The sequence below is a fragment of the Phyllobates terribilis genome, unplaced genomic scaffold (assembly GCF_046119375.1).
Source record: "Phyllobates terribilis strain yellow unplaced genomic scaffold, ASM4611937v1 Scaffold_2__4_contigs__length_985480577, whole genome shotgun sequence".
In the NCBI taxonomy this organism is placed as follows: domain Eukaryota; kingdom Metazoa; phylum Chordata; class Amphibia; order Anura; family Dendrobatidae; genus Phyllobates; species Phyllobates terribilis.
Window position 1 is genome coordinate 355,069,614 of NW_027362762.1, and position 26,463 is coordinate 355,096,076.

Sequence of the window (26,463 nt, forward strand, 5' to 3'; positions counted from 1 at the left end):
AGAGCCTTACTGCGATCTTTGGGAGACATAATAAACAAATCAGTAGCAGGTGAAGAATTGGTTTTATTTATTTTTTACGCCATTCCTCGTGTAATATAACTGATTAGATTACTTTATTCTTCGGGTCGGTGCGATTACAGAGATACCAGATTTATATCGGGTATTTATGACTGACAGCTGTCACACACTGAGAGATGCTTTTTATTGCAAAATCTAGTTTTTGCATCGCCATATTTTGAGAGCTATAATTTTTCCATATTTCGGCCGACAGAGTCATGTGACAGCTTGATTTTTGCGGGACGAGTTGACATTTTTATTGGTACCATTTTTGGGTACGTGACATTTTTTGATCGCTTTCTATTCCGTTTTTTGGGAGGTAAAATTAACAAAAACCAACAATTCAGGAATTGTTTTTTGAGGGTTTTTTTTATGCCGTTCTGCGTGTGATAAAAGTGATCAGGCAACATTATTCTTTGGGTCAGTACGTTTACAGCGATACTACACTTACTGTATTTTTTTTTATGTTTTGGCGCTTTTAAACAATAAAACTATTTTATAGAAAAAATATTTTTTTTGCATTGCTTTATTCTGAGCGCTATAACTTTTTTATTTTTCGGCTGATGGAGCTGTATGGTGGCTTTTTTTTGTGGAACAAGATGACGTTTTCAGCGGTACCATTTTTATCTCCATTTTGCTTTTTGATCGCATTTTTTTCCCCTTTTTGTTTGGCAATATGATGAAAAAGCATAGATTTTTGCTCAGCTTTTTATTTATTTTTATTACGGTGTGCACAGAAGGAGTTAATTAGTGTGACAGTTTTATAGATCGGGTTGTTTCGGACGCGGCAATACCAAATATGTGTACTTTTTTTGTTTTTGCTTAAATATACGGATTTCTTGGTTTAATATTTTATTTATTTATTTTGTGATTTTTTTTTTAACAGTTTGAAAACATTTTTTTACTTTTTTTAACATTTTTACTTAGTCCCTGTATGGGACATTAATTTTTATTTTTCTAATCACTGATGTCATGCAATGTAATAGACATGTATTGCATTACATGACATCTTTGCTGACTGTTTCACAGTCAGTGTGTCCTGCCAGGCATCAGCTGCAGGCTGAGCCTAGCAGGACACCATATATGGCAGATCTGGAGGCGGTCATGTGACCTCCAGCTGCCATAACAACGGAAGGTCCTGGAAGCTATCAGGGGGCCGTCGGAGAGGTAAGTTGATGACCCCCTCTCCTCTCACTATCTTCTATATGCCGCAATCACTATAGATCGCGGCATATAGAAGATAGCTAAGGGTTAACATCATTGGGACCTGATCCAATCAGGTCCCGATGATGTCCTCTATCAGAGCTATCGCTCTGCACCAGAACCGCAGCGCTTGCAGGACCCTGGGGGTCCTGAGCGCTGCGGGACCACCCACCGTTTTTAAACGTTGGTGCTGCACAGAGCCCAGGCAGCGCCGACGTTTATGTACAGTGGACGGTCGGGAACCGGTTAAACCAGTTAGTCATGCTGTTGAAAAAAAATTAATACATTAATAAATAACATTTCCCATATGTATACTTTACATGTGCATAATTTTTGACAGATGATTTTGTTTTTTTAGGAAGTTTGAAGGGTTAAAATTGTATCAGCAATTTCTCATTTTGCCAATAACATTTCCAAAGCCAATTTTTTTACGGACCACATCACATTTGAAGTGACTTTGAGGGGCCTATAACAGATAATACCGAAAAGTGACACCATTTTAAAAACTGTACCCCTTAAAGTGCTCAAAACATCATTGAAGAAATTTATTAACACAAGGGTAACAGAAGAAAATGGTGTTATGATCTGCTACAGGGACTAAGGAAAGACAGGAGAACTGTCCCTACAATAGAACTAAACTAGATCCCTACGATGTAACAGGGAACCTGATCCTACGATCAGACCCGCTAAAGTCCTCGGCTAGTCTGAACGAAGACCTATAGATGTGAGGGAGGGATCCCTACAAGAACTAGGGACTGGGATAAGTTTGACACCTCCTAGCAGAAATAGTAGCAGTCAAAGACAAACACACAACAAAAAGCATAGAGGTCAGAAGACCTAGCAAAACTAACAGAGAACGGCAACAGAGCACCAAGCTAGCTCAAGAGTAGTAAATACAATGAAGTCCAGCAAGACCAGGAGGGCGGAGCCGGATTAAATAGGCAAAAATGGTCATGTGACCAGCAAACTAAAAAAAAACTAACAGGAGAGTTCTAACAGTACCCCCTCTTCTAAGAGGATCCTCCGGATCCCCTAGGCCCAGGCTTACCAGGAAACCTCCTGTGAAACGCTCTGACAAGTCTGGAAGCAGAAACATCATCCGCCCTCACCCATGAGTTATCCTCAGGTCCGAAAGCCTTCCAAGCGACGAGATACTGCAAACTCCCTCTATACCGTCTAGAATTTAGGATGCGGGAAATTTCATATTCCCCGTCCTCCACCACCGGAGGAACAGTGGCAGAGGCGTCACCATCAGACACATCAGCTTTTTTCAACAGAGAAACATGAAACACCGGGTTAATCTTCCAGGACGTAGGAACCTCCAACCTAACAGCAGATTGGTTAACTATCTGAAGCACCTTAAAGGGCCCTACGAACTTGGGACCCAATTTTTTAGAAGGAATCCTCAATCGCAGATTCTTAGAGGACAACCAAACCATGTCACCAACAGCAAACAAAACCTCTTGCCGTTTCCTATCAAAGTACCTCTTAGATTTTTTGCTGGCCTCCTGAAGATTACCACGCACATCTGTCCAAACTCTCTCCAAATCACCGGAAAAACTCTCCTCCTCAGGCACAGCCGAAACCAATTTGGAGAATGACCCAAAAGACGGATGTCTCCCAGAACAACAAAAAAAAGGCGAACACCCAGCAGAAGAGGATGTATGGTTGTTAAGAGCAAATTCAGCAAGTGGCAGAAACTCAGACCACCCCTCTTGATTGTCTGCCACAAAACAACGCAAGAACTGCTCAACATCCTCGTTCTTCCTTTCTGTCTGGCCATTAGACTCAGGATGATATCCAGATGAAAATGACAAATGAACTCCCAACCTGTCACAAAAGGCACGCCAAAAACGAGCCACGAACTGAGGTCCCCTATCAGAAACAATGTCAGTAGGAACACCATGGAGTCTGACAATCTCCTTGACAAAGGCCTTAGCGAGTGTCTTAGCGCAGGGCAGTTTGATGAAGGGAACCAAGTGACACATCTTGCTAAAACGGTCCACGACCACCCAGATGACCGTGAAACCCTCAGAGGGGGGAAGGTCAGTAATAAAGTCCATAGCCAGATGTGTCCAAGGTGCACTATGAACCTCCAGAGGGCAAAGCAACCCTGCAGCAGGAGTATGTGAAGACTTAGATCTAGCACACACAGTACATTGACGCACCCACTTAATGACCTCCTTCTGCCATCCAGGCCACCAAAAACTGCGACCCACAAGTCTCTTGGTCTCAGAAATTCCAGGATGACCTGCCAACCGAGACTCATGACACTCAACAAACAAATCTCTCCTAAAGGTCCTAGGCACAAACAACCTCCCATGGGGAGTGTTAGATGGAGCATTCTCCTGAGCTTTAAGAATCTCATCCTCCAAAACGGAGTCCAAAGCAGCAATCACAACACCTTCTTGTAAAATGCTCTCCTCTTCCTCCTCAACACCGACCATGGGAGAAAAGCTGCGAGACAAAGCATCCGCTTTAACATTCTTGGTACCCGGGATGTAAGTAACGGAAAAATTAAACCGCGAGAAAAAAAGTGCCCACCTAGCCTGACGGGCATTCAAGCGCTTGGCAGCATCAAGATAGATCAGATTTTTATGATCAGTGAAAACCTGAATGGGAAATTCAGCACCTTCCAAGAGGTGACGCCAGTGTTCAAATGCGAGTTTAATCGCCAGCAATTCCCGATTACCAATATCGTAATTAAGTTCAGTCTCAGAAAAATTTTTTGAAAAAAAGGCACAGGGATGTACTCCATCCTTGTTTTCCTGAGACAACACCGCACCTACCCCCACCGAAGAAGCATCAACCTCAACCAAAAACGGCTTAGTCACATCAGGCTGCATAAGGATGGGAGCAGAGGTGAACCTCTCCTTTAGAAACACAAAAGCTTCAATGGCCTCAGAAGTAGAGATGAGCGTTGTTCTACTCGAACTGTTCGCCAATCTCAAATCGAGCTGTTTTGGGCGGTGTTCGAGCCGTTCGGCGAACACGAACAATTTGAGAAAAATTCGGCTGTTCGAGGTTATGTTCGATAACTGTTCGTGCACCAAAATCATAACTGGATTTTTTCTCAGTAATGATGAAAATTAATGTTAATACGCAGTTTGAGTGTACAGCGGGGTGGGGGGAGGGGCAGGGGATGGATCTCTGCAGGAACAATGAAGATCTCCATTTTTTTTTCTCTTTCCCGCATTTGCAGTGGGGAGGTGCAATCTGTCAGCCTATCAGCAGCGCACACACGGAGCGAAGTGCTTTTTTTCACACAAGCAAGGGCATGTGTCATTGGCAGTGTATGTCACATGTCCTTGCCCTATAAGACCAAGCCATTTTCCCCGTCGCCACCATTTTCTCACTGCTGCAGCTGCGTGTTAGACGGCACCGCTGTTGCTGTGTGCGCTATACCTTGTTAATTTCAAGCCAATTTTCGCACAAATATACAGATAGCTTGGGAGTAGGGAATAGTTGTGATTGCAGTCCTTTTAAGGACTAGGTTACAGCATTTCCTACGACTTTTATCAGGGAGGTCTGTGCTCTTAAATAGATAGGTTGTGGGAGTAAAGACTAATTGTAATTGGAGTCCTTTTCAGGACTAGGTTACATCAGTTCCTATCAGTTTTTGCCAGGCAGGTCTGTGCCAGTGCTGTGCAAGTTTTTTTCACAGCATTTGGCTGAATCTAGCAAAGCTAATCCTTTTTGGCCTATTGCAGAGTGTGTTAGTCAGTGGAGTAGCCTATCTGTGTTGCAAGATATAACACCTGTGTATAGAATACCAATTTTTTTACTGCACCTAGTGAAGTAAAATCTTTTGGGCATAGCATCATTCTACTAGTCCATCTATACTGACCTCCATCAGGTTGCAAACTGAATATAATTTTTTTCTGCATCTAGCTCTGAAAAAATATTTGGGCTTCTAGCGGTGTGTGGGACTTGGTCTATTAGTCCATCTATACTGACCTCCATCAGGTTGCAAATTAAAAATAATTTTTTTCTGCATCTAGCTCTGAAAAAATATTTGGGCTTCTAGCAGTGTGTGGGACTTGGTCTATTAGTCCATCTATACTGACCTCCATCAGGTTGCAAATTAAAAATAATTTTTTTCTGCATCTAGCTCTGAAAAAATATTTGGGCTTCTAGCGGTGTGTGGGACTTGGTCTATTAGTCCATCTATACTGACCTCCATCAGGTTGCAAATTAAAAATAATTTTTTTCTGCATCTAGCTCTGAAAAAATATTTGGGCTTCTAGCAGTGTGTGGGACTTGGTCTATTAGTCCATCTATACTGACCTCCATCAGGTTGCAAATTAAAAATAATTTTTTTCTGCATCTAGCTCTGAAAAAATATTTGGGCTTCTAGCGGTGTGTGGGACTTGGTCTATTAGTCCATCTATACTGACCTCCATCAGGTTGCAAATTAAAAATAATTTTTTTCTGCATCTAGCTCTGAAAAAATATTTGGGCTTCTAGCAGTGTGTGGGACTTGGTCTATTAGTCCATCTATACTGACCTCCATCAGGTTGCAAATTAAAAATATTTTTTTTCTGCATCTAGCTCTGAAAAAATATTTGGGCTTCTAGCAGTGTGTGGGACTTGGTCTATTAGTCCATCTATACTGACCTCCATCAGGTTGCAAATTAAAAATAATTTTTTTCTGCATCTAGCTCTGAAAAAATATTTGGGCTTCTATCAGTGTGTGGGACTTGGTCTATTAGTCCATCTATACTGACCTCCATCAGGTTGCAAATTAAAAATAATTTTTTTCTTCATTTAGCTCTGAAAAAATATTTGGGCTTCTAGCAGTGTGTGGGACTTGTTCTATTAGTCCTTCTATACTGACCTCCAGCAGGTTGCAAATTGAATATAATTTTTTTCTGCATCTAGCTCTGAAAAAATAGTTGGGCTTCTAGCGGTGTGTGGGACTTGGTCTATTAGTCCATCTATACTGACCTCCATCAGGTTGCAAATTAAAAATAATTTTTTTCTGCATCTAGCTCTGAAAAAATATTTGGGCTTCTAGCAGTGTGTGGGACTTGGTCTATTAGTCCATCTATACTGACCTCCATCAGGTTGCAAATTAAAAATAATTTTTTTCTGCATCTAGCTCTGAAAAAATATTTGGGCTTCTAGCGGTGTGTGGGACTTGGTCTATTAGTCCATCTATACTGACCTCCATCAGGTTGCAAATTAAAAATAATTTTTTTCTGCATCTAGCTCTGAAAAAATATTTGGGCTTCTAGCAGTGTGTGGGACTTGGTCTATTAGTCCATTTATACTGACCTCCATCAGGTTGCAAATTAAAAATAATTTTTTTCTGCATCTAGCTCTGAAAAAATATTTGGGCTTCTAGCAGTGTGTGGGACTTGGTCTATTAGTCCATCTATACTGACCTCCATCAGGTTGCAAATTAAAAATAATTTTTTTCTTCATTTAGCTCTGAAAAAATATTTGGGCTTCTAGCAGTGTGTGGGACTTGTTCTATTAGTCCTTCTATACTGACCTCCAGCAGGTTGCAAATTGAATATAATTTTTTTCTGCATCTAGCTCTGAAAAAATAGTTGGGCTTCTAGCGGTGTGTGGGACTTGGTCTATTAGTCCATCTATACTGACCTCCATCAGGTTGCAAATTAAAAATAATTTTTTTCTGCATCTAGCTCTGAAAAAATATTTGGGCTTCTAGCAGTGTGTGGGACTTGGTCTATTAGTCCATCTATACTGACCTCCATCAGGTTGCAAATTAAAAATAATTTTTATCTGCATCTACAGTACCTCTGAAAAAATATTTGGGCTTCTAGCAGTGTGTGGGACTATTTGTATTAGTCCATCTATACTGACCTCCATCAGGTTGCAAATTCAAAATAATTTTTTTCTGCATCTAACCCAGCCAATAGTTTTGGCCTAATACCACAGTTTGGCCACTCAGCTCTGCTCGGTTACCATCCATTGTTTTTTTGTGCAAACAACTCCAGAGTTGTGAATTAGTTAACCACCAAAATGAGTGGAAAAAGGCCTGCTGCTGGTGGAAAGGGGAATAGGCGTGTTGGGAAGGGGAAAAAAGGTTGTGTCCGTGGGGTAGGTGTTAAAGCAACAGTAACATCTGCAGAAGAAAGACCATCTTCCAGCCAAACTAAAATGTCTACTTCTTTTAGCGGACAATGTGATAAGATCCCTTTCTTACGGCCACGCCAATCGCTACAAATTCCAGATGAGGCACAAAAACAGCAGGTGCTTCAACGGATATCAAGTGCTCCTTTAAGTGGGCTCTCCTCCACATCAACTTCAACATCACAAATACTCCAGTCCTCAAAGGTGTCACCCAAATCGCACTTGCTTCCTCACAGCTCCCAAATCTCCAGCTGCCCGTCTGAGTATGAGGTAGAACAGATGGTTGAGTCTGCAGAGCTGTTTACTCATACTATAGCCTGGGAATCAGAGGTCGACTCCAGCGCTTCTGTGAATCCAGACGAGGAAATGATCTGCACTGATGCCCAGAATCTTTATGAGTCGGATCCAGGACCAGACGCAGAAGGTTCTGACCATAATGTAGACCCTCATTCCCAAACTGTAACTCCTGTTGGTGGAGACAATGAGGAAGACGATGATAAGACTCAAATACCTGATTAGAGCGACAACTTTAGTTTTTTGTCAGGGCAGGAACAGGTTGGCTCTGAGGACGACGGGTGTGATAACGCACAGGGTGATGATGATGAGGTCGGAGATCCCACTTACTGTCAACCCACAGTCAGCCAAGAGATGAGGTCAGCAGAGGAGGTGGAGGAAGATGCTAGTGACGACGAGGTCAGGTTGCGCCTTCCTGGACAGAGACGTAGTACTGGAAGCACGTCAACAACTGCATCCTCAAACACAACTCTGCCTCTCACCACAAGTCGTGGTGGCTCTTCAGGTCGCATGGGTGCTAAGCCTTGCATAGCCTGGGCATTTTTTCAGATCGATAAAGATGACCCAACTCGTGTTATCTGTAACATTTGTCAGCAAAAGCTAAGTAGAGGCCAAAAAATACATAGTTTGAGTACTTCATGCATGAACCGGCACATGGACATGAAGCATAAGTTGCAGTGGGAAGCTCAGTGTGCTACAATGCGGCCTAGCCGGCCGGGCCAATCACCGTCTGCCATATCTTGTGCATCCGCGGCCTCTTCATCCTCTGTGACTGGGGGGACAGCAGTCACACCTGTTTTGGGGCGCAGACCTGCCACCTCTTTACCCGCAACAGCCAGTGTGATTGGCAGGTCATCATTTTCTTTGGAGGTGGTAACACCAGCTGGTGTTGAGCGCTGTCCGACATCGATAGCACCACCTTTGGATCAAGGCAACCTAACATGTCCGCCTGCATCTTCCTCACAGACCGGCAGTTTGCCGGGGACACCCTTATCAACCCCGTCTAAGCACAATAGCCAGCCCTCGGTCCCTCAGATGTGGACAAGTAAAAGACCATTTCCTCCTAGCCATGAGAAAGCTAAGAGGTTGAATTTCACCATCTGCAAGCTCTTGGCTACAGAAATGCTGCCTTTCCGCCTGGTGGACACAGAGGATTTTCGAGACCTTATGTCCGTCGCAGTGCCCCAGTACCAGATGCCCAGTCGGCACTACTTCTCAAAGAAAGGTGTGCCTGCGCTCCACCAGCATGTCACACACAACATCACCGCTTCTTTGAGAAACTCTGTGTGTGACAGGGTGCATTTCACCACAGACACTTGGACGAGTAGGCATGGACAGGGGCGTTACATGTCGCTGACTGGGCACTGGGTAACTATGGTGACAGCAGGACAAGGGGCTGCTGTCCAAGTCTTGCCGTCCCCACGAGTTGTGCGTCAATCCTCTTTATGTCAAAGTTCCTCCACTGCTTCTGCCTCCTCAACCTCCTCTCGGTCTTCCACCTGCACCCAAAGCCTGTCTGGTCATGCCACAAGCTTTCTAACTGCGCAGAAGGGATCCTGCACACCTCCTTACTATGCTGGCAGTAGGGCTCAACGTCATCAGGCGGTTTTTACATTGAAATGTCTGGGAAATGTGAGTCACACAGCTGAGGAGTTGTGGTCAGCTCTGGAGAACCAATTTCATGAATGGTTGTCTCCACTGGACCTGAAACCAGGGAAGGCCGTGTGCGACAATGCTGCAAACCTGGGTGCGGCCCTTCGCCGGGGCAATGTCACACACGTGCCTTGTATGGCTCACGTGTTGAACCTGGTTGTCCAGCAATTTTTAGCCCACTATCCCAGACTAGATGGCCTTCTGCAGAGGGCACGGTCGCTGTGTGCTCACTTCCGCCGTTCGCATCCCGCAGCTCAGCGACTTACATCTCTACAGAAGTCGTTGGGCCTGCCACTTCACCGGCTAAAATGCGATGTGCCTACCCGGTGGAATTCAACTCTGCACATGTTGCAGCAACTGTGGCAGCACCGACAAGCCCTGGTGCAATACGTTCTGACGTATAGCCTGGGCCAACGAGATTCAGAGGTGGGGCAAATCACGCTGGAGGAGTGGTCTCAGATCAGGGACCTATGCACCCTTCTGCACAGTTTTGAAATGGCGACGAAGATGTTTAGTGCTGACGATGCCATTATCAGCATGACTATTCCGGTGATTTACATGCTGGAGCACATGTTAAACAGAATTCGGAGTCAGGTGGTGGCACAAGAGGAGGTGGAGGAAGTAGAGGAGGAGGAGTTGTATGCGGAAGGGCTAACATCTGCAAGGTCCAGACGGTCGGCAGCACCAAGGCGGCAGGCATGTGAGGGTGGGGGAGATGGTTTTACCAGGGCGCATGGTAGCAGCCAAACTAGTGAGGAAGGTGCAGGAGCCCAGGAAGAAGTGGAGGACGAACTGATGGAAGACTCATCAGATGAGGGAGACCTTGATCACATTTCTGTTGTGCGAGGTTGGGGGGAGAGGACAGAGGAAGGAAGCATGATTGTTACCTCGCCACCAACACAACAGGGACTTGGTGCTCCTGGATGCGCAACACACATGAGTGCCTTCTTGCTGCACTACCTGCAACATGACCCTCGAATTGTGAGAATTAGAAATAATCCTGACTACTGGGTTGCCACACTGTTAGATCCTCGGTACAAAAGTAAATTTGCAGAAATTATTCCTGCCATAGAAAGGGATGCACGCATGCAGGAGTATCAGCAGAGACTGTTGCAGAATCTTACATGTGCTTTTCCACAAAATACCAGTGGTGCACGTAGTGAATCTCACAGTTCCAACTTGCCAACCGTGGGACCGTCAAGTGTTCAGCACTCAAACCGTAACAGAACCACAGTATCTGCTGGTAACATCAATTTTGCGGAATCATTTCACCACTTTTTTAGCCCATCCTTTGCAAGGCCACAGGAGACAAGAAGTCTGACACATAGTCAACGCCTAGAGACGATGGTACAGGAGTATCTCCAAGTAAACATTGAAGCCACGACTGTGTCACTGGACCCTTGCTCTTTTTGGGCTTCCAATCTGGATAAATGGCCGGAGCTAGCCACTTACGCCTTGGAGATCTTGTCATGCCCCGCAGCCAGCGTTCTGTCTGAACGTGTGTTCAGCGCTGCTGGTGGTATGCTGACAGATAAGCGCACGCGGCTCTCCACTGATAATGTAGACAGACTCACGTTCATAAAGATGAACAAATCATGGATCCGAAACGACTTTTCTACCCCTGTGTCATCCTGGGGAGAATAAAAGCTTGATGATTGGTTAAAATCACCCTACCAACCGTTTTAAGCTTTCAAATTACTAATCATGTTTATCTGTATCTTGACTGGAAAATAATTTGGGCTTTGTAGCAGTGTGCAGCACTGATCCTATTAGGCCATCTATACTAAAGCTTCACCAGATTTAAAATTAAAAATAATTTTTAGCTGCATCTAGCCCGGAAAATAATTTTGGGGCTCCGAGATGCGCAAGGCACATAAGTGCCTTCTTGCTGCACTACCTGCAGCATGACCCTCATTTTGTCAGAATTCGAAGTAATCATGACTACTGGGTTGCCACACTCTTAGATCCCCCAAACTTTTCGATCAACCTTTTCATTTTAATAAAGACCAAAAAAATGGTCATTTTTGAAATTATAAGTATTTGCAGGTTGTTAGAAACTGAAATCAAACAGTTTTCAACTCAAAACTTTATTCTAGGTGATGTTACATTTTCACATAGGACCCCTTGTTCGAAAGGAGCTTCTGAACTCTCTCGTCCATTGAATTTGTCAGGTTTTGGATGGTTTCTGCTTCAATTGTTTTGCATGAGGACAGAATACCCTCCCAGAGCTGTTGCTTAGATGTGAACTGCCTCCCGCCATCATAGACACTCCTTTTAATGATGCTCCAAAGGTTCTGAATGGGGTAGAGGTCAGGGGAGCATGGGGGTCACACCATAAGTTTGTCCCCTTTTATGCCCATATCAGCCAGAGATGCAGATGTTTTATGTGCAGCATGAGATGGTGCATTATCATGCAGAAAAATGATCTTGCTGTGAAATACACGGTTCTTCTTCTTGAACCATGGCAGGAAGTGCTGTTTGAGAAAATCCACATACATTATGGAGTTCATCTTTAGCGCCTTCAGGGATCCTAAAGGGGCCGACAATCTCTCTCCCCATGATTCCAGCCCAAAACATTACTCCACCTCCTCCTTGTTGGCGCTGTAGCCGTGTTTGCGTGGGGTGTCCATCAACCAGCCATCCTCCACTCCATCCATCTGGACCATCGAGCGCTGCACGGCACTCATCCGTGAACAAAACAGTTTTGAAATCAGTCTTCATGTAATGTTTGGCCCACTGGAGCCGTTTCTGCTTGTGTGAAGTGGATAGAGGAGGTCGACAGGATGGCGCATGCACAGCTGCAAACCTCTGAAGGACCCTGCATCTTGTTGTTCGGGGGACGTTGGAGGCACAAGCAGCTTCAAAAACTTGTCTGCTGCTATGACAAGGCTTTTTTGCCGCTGCTCTTTCAACCTGACGTAATTGCCTGTAGGAAAGAGTCCTCAATTTGCCCTTATCAGCACGCACACGTGTGTACTGTGAATCAGCTACATACTTCTTGATTGCCAAGACACTTCATCCTGATCATCGCACAATGTTGATTGTAGTCATGCCTTGACCTAAACACTCCACAATTTGTTGCTTCTCAGCAGCCGACACATCCTTTTTCTTTCCCATTTTGGCAGAAAATGTAGGCTGCTTAATAATGTGAGAGAGCCTTCTTAAGTAGTCTTGCCTTTCATTGGACACACCTGCCAAACTAATTAGCACAGGTGTCTGCAATTGCTTACAGTGATATAAAGAGCCCTGACACACATCACCATCAATGAGTTTAACTGACAAACAAACAAATTCTTCCCTTATCACTCCTAAACACTTTTTGTATAATAATTTGGAACGCAGTGTACATGTGCTTTTCCACAAAACACCAGTGGTTCACGTAGTGAATCTTACAGTTCTAACTTGCCAACCGTGGTCTGTATGGAGTTGTTCAATAAAGGGCCCAAAATTAAGATAACATAGATGGGAGAGGTCTCTATGAATAGGAATTCCTAAGTATTTGATACCCTGTGAGGGCCAGGCAAAGGGAAAGTTGGACTGGATGGAATCCTATATGGATTTGGGGAGGGAGACATTGAGGGCCTCAGACTTCGCTGCATTGATTTTAAAATTTTACCATGTAACAAAGTGATCTATTTCAGCCATAACAGCATGGATGGATATATGTGATTGAGTGATATATACTAGGACATCATCAGCAAATAGAGAGCACTTGTACTCGGTGCCTCCCACCTCAATCCACCTAATATTGGGGTTATGGCGAATTGATGAGAGCAGGTGCTCCGTCACTAGGATGTATAAGAGAGGGGACAGAGGACATCACTGCCTTGTCCCATTGGTGATTGTGAAAGGTGATGAAAATGTTCTGACGCACCCCCTGGGCCTTGGGACACCCGGAGCCGGACCCTTTTTGGTGGATGCTGGTGGTTGTAGTCTTCGTGGCGGCGACCCAGTTCCGTGGCTCAGGGCGGTCAAACCAGTGGCGGAACTATTTATGTGGTTTTCATGTTTAAATGTCCGACTACGCCACCCGTGGATTGCGGTCAGAGTGAACCGACGCTACAGGGCAGACCACTGAGGCTGGTGTTGTGGGTGCAGCAGAGCGTAGCATAACTCCCCACAGGAGGAGTATAGCCTCAGGGCAGTGTATGCGGAGGATGGGGGTGATGGTGCAGGGCAGCAGCAGTAACGACACGGAGTCAGTGATGCAGTTCAGGGCCTTTACTCACAGTTCGTATTATCCAGACCACGTCTGCAGGTAACGGCTGCCCACGTCGTACTGTGCTCACCAGGTGAGGGGCTCAGACAACTCCCAGATAACTTTGGAGCACTTCACAGGACCCCCTTTGTGTGTCCTTTGTCTGGCCTTTCTTACCAACACTTCTGTCCGGCTGCCTCGGGCCTCCTCTTGGTAAACTTGGCGCCAGTTTCCCTGACCCTATGTGGTGCCTTCCTAGCGGGTGTAGCGAGGGGCTGCGCCACATAAAATGTCAGAGCCTCCGGTTTCTAGCTGAGGGTCGTTTCCTGCCTCCACTAGTTCGGGGACCGGTCTCCCCCTTTGGCCTGACCCCTCCACGCAGGTGGATTCGGGCGTGCGGTGGCGACTCGCCCGTCCGCACCCCTGGGATCCCTTCATTCCTCGCTCCTGGAGCCTTCTCCGCTCCTCTTCCTTCCTTCTCCCTCTTCCAGGCCTGGGCCTCTGTTACTAGGCCCGCCTCCGGAGCAGAGCTCATGCAGAGCCCCTGCTCCCTGCCACTTCTGCTCAGACTTCTCTGCACTGAACTAAGATGGTGCCCACCTTTTATACTCCCTTCTCAATGCACCCAGGAACTGCTTCCTCCCTGCTCCTGCACTACAGGGTTCCCCTTCCTCAGTGTTCCCTCCCCCCACTCCAGCCAGGGACAGGGACTGTCGTGCTCATCTCAGGGGCATATTGGTCGCCCTGCCCCACGGCAATGTGGTGTAATGCATGCAGGTGTCGGGTCCTGATCCACACTCCATCCTTACCTGACAGTGAGATATCACACCTCTGGGTGAGGTGCAATACGTCTGTAGCAACCGAGCCCTCAGGGTGCTACAGTTCCATTTATCTTCAGCCTAGGTGACGTATTGCGATACAGGGCCGTGATTTTGGCTATAAAAGGGTCCCCTAGACCCCTACCCCAAGCTTTTTAAGAGAATCATATATGGCGTGCCAGGAGACTCTATGGAATGCTTTCTCAGCATCCAACGAGAGTATCTAATTACAAATTTTTAAATGCATCTAGCCCAGGAAATACTTTGTGCCTAGTAGCAGTGTCTGCTAGTGAGCGGATTATCCCGGCTGTTAAGCAAGCTGCACCACCTGTAGTTTAGACACTTAATTTTTTCAAAGGAAATGCTTCGGGACCATGGGATACTTAGTGAAGAGCATCAGGAGGCACCCCAAGGCATAGGGGCTGGGACTGGCAGTAGGATGCCTTGCGGTGGACAGCCGAGCTCGATCCTTATAAAAGCTTTTTAACTGCAGCAGCTTTAGTGGACGCTACTGGAGCTGGAATTACCGCGGCTGCTGGCATGAGACTTGCCCTCCAATAGATCCTTGTAAATGGATTTAAAGTGTATTCATTCAAATTAGAGAGACAATTTAAATTAAAAAGCTTAGAGCTGCCTCCACCACAGGGGGGCTCGCTCGACCCACCAGCGGACAGGCACCAGTATTGGGAGAGGGGGGCTGGCCGTCAGGGTTCACCGCGGCTCTGGCACAAACCCGGCGACACGGAGGTGGCACGGGCAGGAGCGGACTGGCCGTGTCGGCTTCTCACTTTTTGGATTTTAGAAGGGCATGACATGCCTATATCTGTGTCTCCCCCTCCTTTTACTCCTCCACCTCTTTTATTTTCGCATGACTATATGTACTTGTCACTTTTCCATGTGTTAGTTATGTCTTCTGAGCAGTTTGTCAGCTTTTGGACACCTTTGAAGGTGTTTTCTATGTGTTTCTATGTGTTTTTGTTTGCCTGCCATTGGTTTTAACGGTGTTCGAAGGTGTTCGACGAACAGTTCGACGAACAGTTCGGCGAACACACGGGTGTTCGACGAACCGAACCGAACTCGAACACTACGGGGGTGGCTCAACACTACTCAGAAGTCCACTGAACCGCATTAGCACCTTTCCTGGTGAGATCGGTCAGCGGTTTGACAATAATAGAAAATTTTTTTATGAATTTTCTGTAATAATTGGTGAAACCCAGACACCTCTGTATCGATTTCAAACCAATAGGCCTAGGCCATTCCTGCACAGCTTGAACTTTAACCGGGTCCATCTCAAAACCTTCACTGGAGATAATGTAGCCCAAAAAACTAATTCTCTGTGCAGCGAACTCACATTTCTCCAGCTTAGCAAAAAGCGAATTGTCCATTAATAACTGTAATACCTCACGTACGCTCCGCCAATGAGACTCCAGATCAGGCGAATAAATCAGAATGTCATCCAAATACACAACCACATTTTTGCCGATTAAATGTCTAAGGATGTCATTAATAAGATTCTGAAAAAATGCTGGAGCATTGGTAAGACCAAAAGGCATAACCAGATTCTCAAAATGACCCACAGGAGTGTTAAAAGCAGTCTTCCATTCATCACCCTCCTTCATGCGCAACAAATTGTATGCCCCCCGGAGATCAGTTTTAGAGAACCACTTGGCCCCCACTAACTGGTTAAATAAATCAGGAATCAATGGCAGTGGGTAAGGATTGCGTACAGTAATTTTATTAATCTCACGAAAATCCAGACAAGGACGTAAACCGCCATCTTTTTTTTTTACAAAAAAAAATCCAACAGCCACAGGAGACTTGGAAGGCCTAATGTGACCGGCGGCCAAGCTTGTCTGTATGTATTCCTCCAAAGCCTTTCTCTCAGGAATAGTAAGATTAAATAAACGACTTTTAGGAAGAGTCGCTCCAGGGACAAATTCAATGGTACAATCATAGTCTCTATGGGGAGGCAAAATTTGTGACTCCTCCTCAGAAAAAACTCTCCAAAAATCCTGAATAGGTACAGGCAATTCCCCTTTATCCACAGCAGCAATACGTCCGTTACAACACTTGTCATAACACTTAGGGCTCCAGGACTTAATTTCATTGGTAGACAAATCCAGTACAGGATTGTGCAATTTTAACCAGGGTAACCCCAATATTACTGGAGAAGGCAAATTATCCAATACCACCAAATCCAAATTTTCTTGGTGAATACCATTAATAGTGAGGGGAAATTCACAGACCTTATGAGTAACACTCTTCAAGGGAGAGCCATCAACAGAAACCACAGCAATAGGGGATGACAAAGTTTTAGGTTCTAATCTAAGTTTTTCCAAGAATCCCCCATCAATCACATTCAGAGTAGAACCACAATCCACAAATACCCGAAATTCAATTAATTCATCCTGAGCAGCAGTAGTGGCAGATAGGAATACTCCCTTAGAATTTAAACAGGCAATACGGGCATAACTGACCATTTTTTTTTCTTTCTTCAAACGAAGCACACAGTTCTTAATAAAATGACCAGAATTTCCGCAATAGAAGCACAAGCCTTCAGAAAGCCTGCGATCTTTTTCCTGAGAGTGGGGTGGCATCGCCCCAATCTCCATCGGCTCTCCATTGTCAGCACAGACCCTCTCAAGACTCGGAGCTGACATAGCAGAGGATTTGCTCTCATTAACCCTTGCACGCAGTCTCCTGTCCACCCGTATAGCTAATTGCATAGCCTCCTGCAAGTTTCCAGGTGTGGGATAAGCAATCAGTAAATCCTTAACCCTTTCACCTAGCCCTGCAAGAAACAAGCTTTTCAAAGCTGAATCGTTCCACCCCACCTGGGCAGACCACTGACGGAAGTGAGAACAATATTTTTCCACATTACCTGATCCCTGCCTCAAACGTCTCAATTCAGACTCAGCAGATGAGACACGATCAGGATCATCATACAACAAACCCAAAGCAGAAAGAAAACTATCCACTGATCTAAAGCACGGATCACTAGGTTGGAGAGAGAAGGCCGATCCCTGAGGATCTTTGCACAAAAGTGACATTATGAACCCTATGCGCTGTGATTCATCACCAGAGGATCCGGGTCTCAAACGAAAATACAATAAACAAGCATTTTTAAAAAAAAAAAAATCTTGTTGTTCGCCAAAAAATAAATCAGGCAGACGTACCTTTGGTTCCACAAAATGTGCTCCAGAACAGCTACTCACGTGTTGTTGGAGCTTGGCCACCTCCAGAGAGAGCCCCTGCAAGCGTTGAGCCAAATCTTGAACCGAGACCATGATGGAAAACTGGAGGTCTTTCCTTAGAGAAAAATTTTTTTTTTTTTCTTTAAGAACTGTCCCTACAATAGAACTAAACTAGATCCCTACGATGTAACGGGGAACCTGATTCTGCGATCAGACCCGCTAAAGTCCTCGGCTAGTCTGAACGAAGACCTATAGATGTGAGGGAGGGATCCCTACAAGAACTAGGGACTGGGATAAGTTGGACACCTCCTAGCAGAAATAGTAGCAGTCAAAGACAAACACACAACAAAAAGCATAGAGGTCAGAAGACCTAGCCCAACTAACAGAGAACGGCAACAGAGCACCAAGCTAGCTCAAGAGTAGTAAATACAATGAAGTCCAGCAAGACCAGGAGGGCGGAGCCGGATTTAACAGGCAAAAATGGTCATGTGACCAGCAAACTAAAAAAAAACTAACAGGAGAGTTCTAACAAATGGACCCCAAAATGTATTGTGCAATTCTTCTTGAGTATGCCGATCCCCCATTTGTGGTGGAAAACTACTATTTGGGCTCACAGTAGGGCTGAGAAAGGAAGGAGCGTGTCATAAAAATATTAAGAAAAAATTAAGGATTTCTCTCTCCCCCTGAAACCCCTCACTTCCCACTCCCCTATACTATTTGTCACCAGACGAAGAGCTTGTAACTCTGAAGCTGTCTGTATGCCAATTAGCACTCACAGGAGAAGTGACTAGTAGGCAAATGCTATCACAAAGGGGGCTACTAACCCAATTAACATGTGAGTGTATTTTCCAGTGGTGCAGACCTACGATAAATCTAAACCTAGGTGAGTACGAAATAGTCCTGGGCTTCAAAAGAATTCAACAGAAATCTACAGTCTGTCCGGCACCAGTGTGAAATAGGGAAAATCTAAAGTTCTATACCTCCGATAATAATGGGGCCCATACCTTAAGTGGCAGGGTCAGCCAAGGAACAATATGCATAATTTTCCGTAGCTGTGAGCCCCTCCGGTGAGCGGTAATGCAAAATTACAAAATAACAAACCGCAGATATGTCATATGTAGTCTCTAAAGAAAAGTAAATTCATAATGGAAAATATGGCTTTGCTTGCAAGCTTCTGCAATCAACCAGTGATAAGTTGTCCCAGAAGTTGGATATTCTAATAAAAATATGAAGGCTGGAGCCCAACCCATGTGATGTCATCACAGGGGGTATGTGAGCAGGTCTCCCCCTTCAACATAAAAGTCCCAGCCGAAGGTGGGTCAGGACTCATGTTGGAAGTTACATAGTAATGTGTAGCATGGGTCACGTTTGCTGAACGGTCATATGAGTGCTTACCTCCAACTATACTGTGTCATCTCTGCGATCTTTATAGTAAGTTCTTCTTTCATCCTATTTTATTTGTGTAACTGTATTTTCTGTACGGTAAATGTCTCCCTTTGTAAAACTTTTGCATATTTTTCATAAACACTGCCTCCCTTTTGGATTAAATATAAAATTAAATAGTCCTGCTTCTTTTGTTCTGTAATCGTTCCCTCCCCCGAAGCCATACACTACCAGAAAGCAGGCGTTCGACCAGGCCTGTATTATAGCTCAAAATTGGTTGATGGTGGCAGCGGATAATAATAAGTGGGCTATCGTGAAGCTGGCAGTAAACGTACTGGGGCATATACACGTATTTCTCTGTGTTGGAATCCAGAGGTGTGTACGCCATACGTTCACTGCGCCATTGCTGATACCTACATAGTGAGTAATCGGTATCGTGTGCGCGTGAATCCCTGCTCAATCCTGACAGAGTGACGGCAGCGGTGGAATATTGTGTGATCTCCCAGGTGTCGTCTCTGTCGTTCCCTGACAGAGCGCCATTTGACTTTTTGAAATTGGCTATAAGTGATAGCGGACGCTATGTAATGTTTGCAGAGCCTCAGATCAGTCTAAACAGTGGAAAACCCACACAAGTGACCACATGTAAGAAACTACACCACTCAAGAAATTGTCCTATATGTGTGGTGAGCACTTTGAACCCCCAGGTGCTTCACAAAATTTTATAACGTTGAGCTGTAATAATTAAAAAAATACATTTTTCCCACAAAAAATATTGTTGCAGCCCTAATTTTTTTATTTTCACAAAGGTAACAAGGGGCAAAGGACTGCAAAATTTGTTGTGCAATTTCTCCTGAGTATGCCGATTCTCCATATGATGTGGAAAACAACTGTTTGGGCACACTGCCAAACTCCAAAAGGAAGGAGTGACCTTTTGGAGCGCAGACTTTGATGAAATTGTGTGTGGGCACCATGTCACATTTGCAGAGCCCTTGAAGTGACAAAACAGAGGTGTGAGCCTAGTGTCATTTTACTGTGATCTGATCCTCTCATATGCGAGAATCAGATCACAGGTGAGGAGAAAAAGGAGAGATTAATCTCTACATCTTCTCCATTGCCTGTCTCTGCGTATATCGGACTGAACTTGGATGACATCCGAGTGCAGTCCGATGTTTAGAATTCACTCATTGACATGAGAGGGTGTGCCCTGTGAAAAATACGCTGCCAATCGTAGAATGATGTGATTTTATTCTCACACTGAATCGGCATGAGAAAAGATTTGCAGATTTGCTCTGCCTTATTGAATATACTGGTCAGAAAATCTCACATTGCACTCCTCCGTATTGTACGCCAGTGTGAGCAAGCCCTAATAATAATGAAATAAACCACTTCCTGACATATAATGTACAGTTACGTCATATGTCAGGTACCTGATTTTAATGTGGTCTCGCAAGCTGAGCCCGCATCTTTCCCAGCAAATGATGGCTGAATTATTAAGTCATTATCTGTCTCTAAGGTGGAGCCTGTTATATGCCACTGTCAATCTCTGACAGCGTCATTTATTGCATGCCGGCAGGGGGACATGTCATTTCACATTCCCATCAGCGCAACTGTGATGTGATTGCGGGGTTGACATGGAAGCCGGAGGTCTGCTGAAGATCTCTGTGCTTGTCATGATGAGTCTCCTATGAAAGCCAACCTGTAGTACTGCAATGCATAGTACGATCAGACGATTGCAGCTTCAAGTCCCTTTAGGGGGCTAACAAATACAGTAAAAAGTTTAAAAAAAAGATTTAAAAAAAAAAAAAATTATAAAACTTCAAACCACTCCCCTTTTGCTCCATTAAAAATAAAGCAATTAAAAAAATAACACATATTTAAGAACATTGTGTTTGTAAAACTCTGATCTATGAAAATATAAAATAAATTAATCCGATCAGTAAATAGCTTATTAATAAAAAAATTGAAAAGCTAGAAATTATTTTGGCAGCTGCAGCAATGCAATAAAATGTAACATTGTATCTACCATAAAACGTTATCAGTGAAAACATCAGCTCAGGGTGCAAAAATTAAGCCCCTACACAGGTTTGGTGCCTGCGTAATTGTACTGACCTGAAAAACCATATTGTCAAGTCAGTTTTATTGTATAGTGAACATGGTAAATAAAAACCCAAAACTCAATTTTGGAATTGCACTGATTTTGCAATTTCAATGCACAATTTGTCTTGCATAAAATAAGCCCTCATATCGCAACTTGGACAAAAAAGAAGAAGGGGAGCCATATAACCTATGGCCACCACCTTTCTGCCCTGTGTTACACACATTTTATATGTCTCCAGGCCAACCTGCAAAACAAAAAAAAAGACCTTTTATTATACTCATCTAAGGTGGTCTGGTCCCATGAGCCTCGCTGGTCTTGGTCTATCACCTCCTCTCTTCCTGCAATCGTCGTCCTCCTTCTCTGCTTCATGTGGATGACGTGTTCTACGTCATCCACACAGCGTTCCTCTTCACACTCCTGCGCAGGAGCACTTCTCTCTGTTCTGCTGAGGGCAGGGCAAAGTACTGCAATACACATGAATGAGAAAAGGCCAAAGAGGGCAGACTATATAGTACTTTGCTCTGCACTCAGCAAGGCAGAGAGAAGTGCGCCTGCGCAGGAGCACGATGGTGAACACTGTGTGGATGACGTAGAATGAGTTATCCACACAAAGCAGTGAAGGAGGACGATGATCGTAAGGAGAGAGCAGCCGACGGACCAGGAACAGCAATGCCCATCGGACCGCTCTGTAGGCCAGTATAATAAAAGGTATTTTTTTTGTTTTGCAGGGTAGTCTGGAGACTTATATACAGTATTCCAGAATGCTGTAACACATGGCTGAAAGGTGGTGGCAGCAGGTTATATGGGAAAACTCTGGTGACAGGTACCCTAAAGGAAAATGAGTCTCCTTTCCATTTGAAGCAAACACTGCATTCAGCTGTTCTTATAGGGTAGAAATGGAAGCGCAAGGGGAAATGGCACCATTATAAGACTGTTCAAGTATAAAAATCAATAATAGCATTATGGTTATAGCAGTACTAAAATCATTGCTCAAATGTATCCTTTATCATGACCCGCTGTTGGGAAAAATACAAATAGCAGATAAATTGCCGCACTTCATGATATATAACAATCTCAGCTCTACTGCGTTCACAAACATTATTAGCGATAGATCCATTACATAAGCAATGACTGTACACACGATTCCTTAGAATTTAAGAGTGGGTTCATCTTTGGTTCACCAAAAGTAAACCTCCACTTTAAGTGATATTTTTATATTTATTTTCTATTTTTTATCCATCTGGATCTAGGAATTTTCATTTTATTGATGAATACCATTTCAATCATAATACCCTCTTTTTTGAAGAAAGTGCTTCCATATCTCCTGTCAGCTTCTGCAGTAAATTATTATAATTTTATTGGCTTAAACTGAATCTACCAGATGAAAAGCCCAGAGCAAGATGAAATGCAGAGTTCAAACACACAGATATATTAAATACATGTATAAAATATTTCACTTTTGATTTAATTAAACAAGCATTTGTGGCAACTTAAAAAGACAGATGAAAAGCACAAAGAGAAAAAAAAATGCAGCACAATTTGTTCTTTTTATTTCATGACCTATTTTCCATGAATTGCAAAGGAAAAGAGTCCTTGAAAAAGAAAGGGGAAATCCACCGGCACATCCAACAGGAAATAATTAAAAATTGTTCTTTATTGAAGAAAAAACTAAAACATGCTAAAATGAAACCTCAGGAAACCTGACACGTTTCTAGTGTATACAACACCCTTATTCATAGGACGACAAAAGGAAAAGAGTCCTTGTTACATTTTTTTCAGAATATTTTCCAATTTTATTTGTCTAATGTTACATTTGTTCAAAGATTATTTTTAACGCAAACAAACGGGAAATATTTAGTTTGATGAGCACATTTCTCTAATTAGCAGCATAAGCAGGGCTGTCTGTAATACATTAGTTCTTGCCTTAAGATCCATCTCTTATGTTTTCCCTAGAAAAAAATTTCATCCCCAGCTAATGTGTATATCTTGTAATTTATTATCCAACTATAGACTGTTGTGACTTGTTTAACCCTCGATAAGTTTTTCTACTATCATGCAAAATGCTTATTTTATAGCCTAGCAGAAGATTCTATCCCTAGCACTGCTTTTCTGGATCTATACTAACACAATTCTGGTGGACATGTGATATTGTTATACAATATACTACTTTAAAGCATAGGAATCCATAGAAGTTAGCTGAAGATCATTTTGCCTCTGGTTTTCAGGTACCCAGGTAAAATGTTCAGATAATATACTTTCATTAGCTGAATCTCTCCCGCTCCAGAGGCAGATATTCATCTTCTCAATGGCAAATACTGAGAAAACAAATTACCTATAGCTGCAAGGGAGCCTATAGGTAAATGCTCAACTTACATCTACGCTTTCATTTTTTTTTATTCAATCCATTAAGTGAGAATATATTTCAAACATTTCGAAAAAAAATAGGATTATAAAGATTTGTCAAAGACATATGAATATTTATATCAAACCTAGACCACATGTTCTATATCTTTTTAAAATAATATGTCTGGTCTACGTCCAGCTATTACCGCATTTTTCGGACTATAAGACGCACCGGACCCTAAGACGCACCCCAAATATTGGGGTGGAAAATAGGAAAAAAAATATTTTTTATAAGATGGGGTCCGTCTTATAGTCTGAATAGGTATCTTACCTGGGGGGCATTGAAGCGAGGGTCACAGGAGGCAGGGTACTACAGGAAGCCGGCAGAAGTGGGGCCTGGGGCCTGTGGTGGGGCCTGGGGCCTGGGCCTGTGGTGGGGCTTGGGACCTGTGGTGGGGCCTCTGGTGGGACCTGGGCCTGTGGGGGGGCCTGTGGTGAGGCCTGGGCCTGTGCTGGGGCCTGTGCTGGGGCCTGGGGTCTGTGGTGGGGCTGGGGCCTGGGCCTGTGCTGGGGCCTGGGCCTGTGCTGGGACCAGGGGCCTGGGCCTGTGCTGGGGCCTGTGCTGGGGCTGGTGCTGGGGCTGGAGACTGGCTGGGGCCTGGCAGGGGCTGGGGCCAGGGCTGGGTCCTGTGCCTGTGAGCGGCGTACGCCACTGTCCAGTGGCTGCGGCTGTGCAGCGGTGCAGCAGAGCGGTGCAGCTTTCCGGTGGCCGTGGCCATCTTCATGAAGCTGTGATCCACAGAAAAATGGCCGCCCGAGCTCCCAGACTGCGCATGTGGCCATTTTACTGTAGATCAATGTGCACCCACCACCGCTCTGCCTCGCCGCCGCAGCGCTGCACATCCACTCTGCCTAGCCGCCGCACAGCCGCTCTGCCTCACCTCCGCACCCACCGCCGCTCTGCTGCATCGGCCCTGCCGCCGCACCCACCACCGCAAGTATGTGGTAAGGTTCGGACCATAAGATGCACCCCCCATTTTCCTCCTAAATTTGGGGGGGGGGAGTGCGTCTTATGGTCCGAAAAATACTGTACTTTCAACATGTATTCTTTCTTCATGACTATTTCCAGTGCTCTTTTATTTGCATTTTTGTCAAGGTAATAATATTACCTTTTTAACATATACAAATCAAATTACCATATTCAAATACTGTGTATACATATATTGTTCCTAGTTGTCCCTTCTATCTACATGTCATTGTTATTTTATCTTTATATAAAAAATATTAGCATTGCTAATTACCAATATACAGTAATTGGGACAGTTTTCCTATATATACTAGTATGAATCTAATTGACTTGTAAATGCCTCATGTTAAACATTATTAAAGGGAACATGTCAGGCGATCTATGCTACCCAAATTGCCGGCTGCACAATTGCAGTTAGGTGTATTATTAATAAAATGTTTTTGCGTTTCAGAGAAAAGAATACAATAACTATGCATTCAGGGACCATAGCCAGATGCCAGACTAGTCCAGCACTGCACCCAGATGGCTTCTGTCAGTGCTGTTGCAGACAATTGACAGAGCTCTACCTGACCGGTCAATATTTTGAAGCAGCTCTAGGAATAGCCGGCCAAGAGCAACACAAGACTAGCCTCCTGTCTGGCTATGGTCCACGGCTGCATCTTCAAGTATATTTAATGTTGATGTGACCTTCAACTATCTGTCTAGGGGAAAATGGATGGTAATCGGTGGCACTTTCCTAAAAATGAAAGGGACAACAAATGTTTGTTACTTTTGTGTCCCAAAAGTGAGCACATTCAACAGGCCGCTGTGTTCAGGTGATTCTGCAATCCTCACAAATTGAATAGCATAGGGTTTGAATTCGTGAGGACTTTTGAACTAGAGGAAATTCAACTAGAAGTTGATCCTCTGTGGATTGATCCGTTCATCTCTAATAATAAAGTGTATTACAAAAATTGAAAAGATTGCAAAAGCTGATCAACATTTTTTTATTTGTAAAAAAAAGTTTAGGCATTTTTTGCCCCAATTGTCTTGTGTACAAAAATGATTTCAAGAAATTTAGATACTAATGTAATAGTACAGATCATAAGACATAAATTTATAAGGATTATCTAGTTATTTTCAGACGCACAGCAATAATGCATCCATATCAAAAAAGCTATTTTTAGCAATAAAATTAAATCTTAAAAAAATCCCTAAATTAATACCAATTATACATTGTTTCCAGACATTATTATGGCCACAGTTCCTGGCAGCATATATGTTTTACATAGGAATGTAAGTGTAATGTAAAAAGATTAACAGATCAATAGCATTAAGTGTCTCTTACCTGGAAACCTGCTATGTTGACTAGCATCACAGTTGTATCCATTAAACTGTGCACCCACTGGCAACATGTAAACTGACAACAGCAGTAACAACCATATCGATTCCATGGCCAAGCCTATAAAAAAAAAAAATCACAATGTTGTTAAATAGATGTTAAACATTTGAAAATATAGTTTTACTTTTTTTCCAAAATTTTCCAAATAATTATTACTATAATATTCAAAAATGAAGACTTACAGTATATAATTACATCACATGTCATAGATTATATTAAATATAAAAAAAAGTATGTTTAAATTGTTTGGAGATTGGAGTTAGAGTTATGGGTCTGCAGTATTCATAAGGAAAGGGCCACATGCACACAAGTACGCACACTCAAGTTGACGTGCCCCCTGGGCCGTGGGGTACCCGGTGCCGGGCCGGTAGATGCTGGGGGTTGTAGTCACTGTGGCGGCGACCCGGTCCGTGACCCAGGGCAGTCAATCCAAGGGGTATTGTATATGGGTTTTATTAAAGAGTCCGACTAAGCCACCTGTGGAGTGCGGCTAAAGGGGGCTGCCGCTGCGGAACAGTCCTCTGAAGCTGGTGGTTTTTGCAGCAATGATGGTATAACTCCCCACAGGAAGAGTTAGCTTCAGGGCAGTGTGTGGATGATGGTGGTGGTGCAGGTTGTGCTGATCGTTGTAGTGCAGTGAGGGATGGCGCGGCAAGGAACACCGAGACAAGATAGTGCAGTCCCAGGGTCTTTACTCACAGTTGTTGCAGTC

At 44.0% G+C, this 26,463-nt stretch overlaps 1 protein-coding gene across 1 annotated transcript in view; it reads right to left on the minus strand.

Moving 5' to 3' along the window:
- LOC141252069 (zona pellucida-like domain-containing protein 1) overlaps positions 1–25,803 on the minus strand; it is a 420,789-nt gene extending 394,986 nt beyond the window's left edge. The window contains exon 1 of the mRNA XM_073670458.1: positions 25,698–25,803. Within this exon, the coding sequence (XP_073526559.1) occupies positions 25,698–25,803 (106 nt within the window). The remainder of the gene's footprint in view (positions 1–25,697) is intronic.
- Positions 25,804–26,463: the final 660 nt, after the last annotated feature.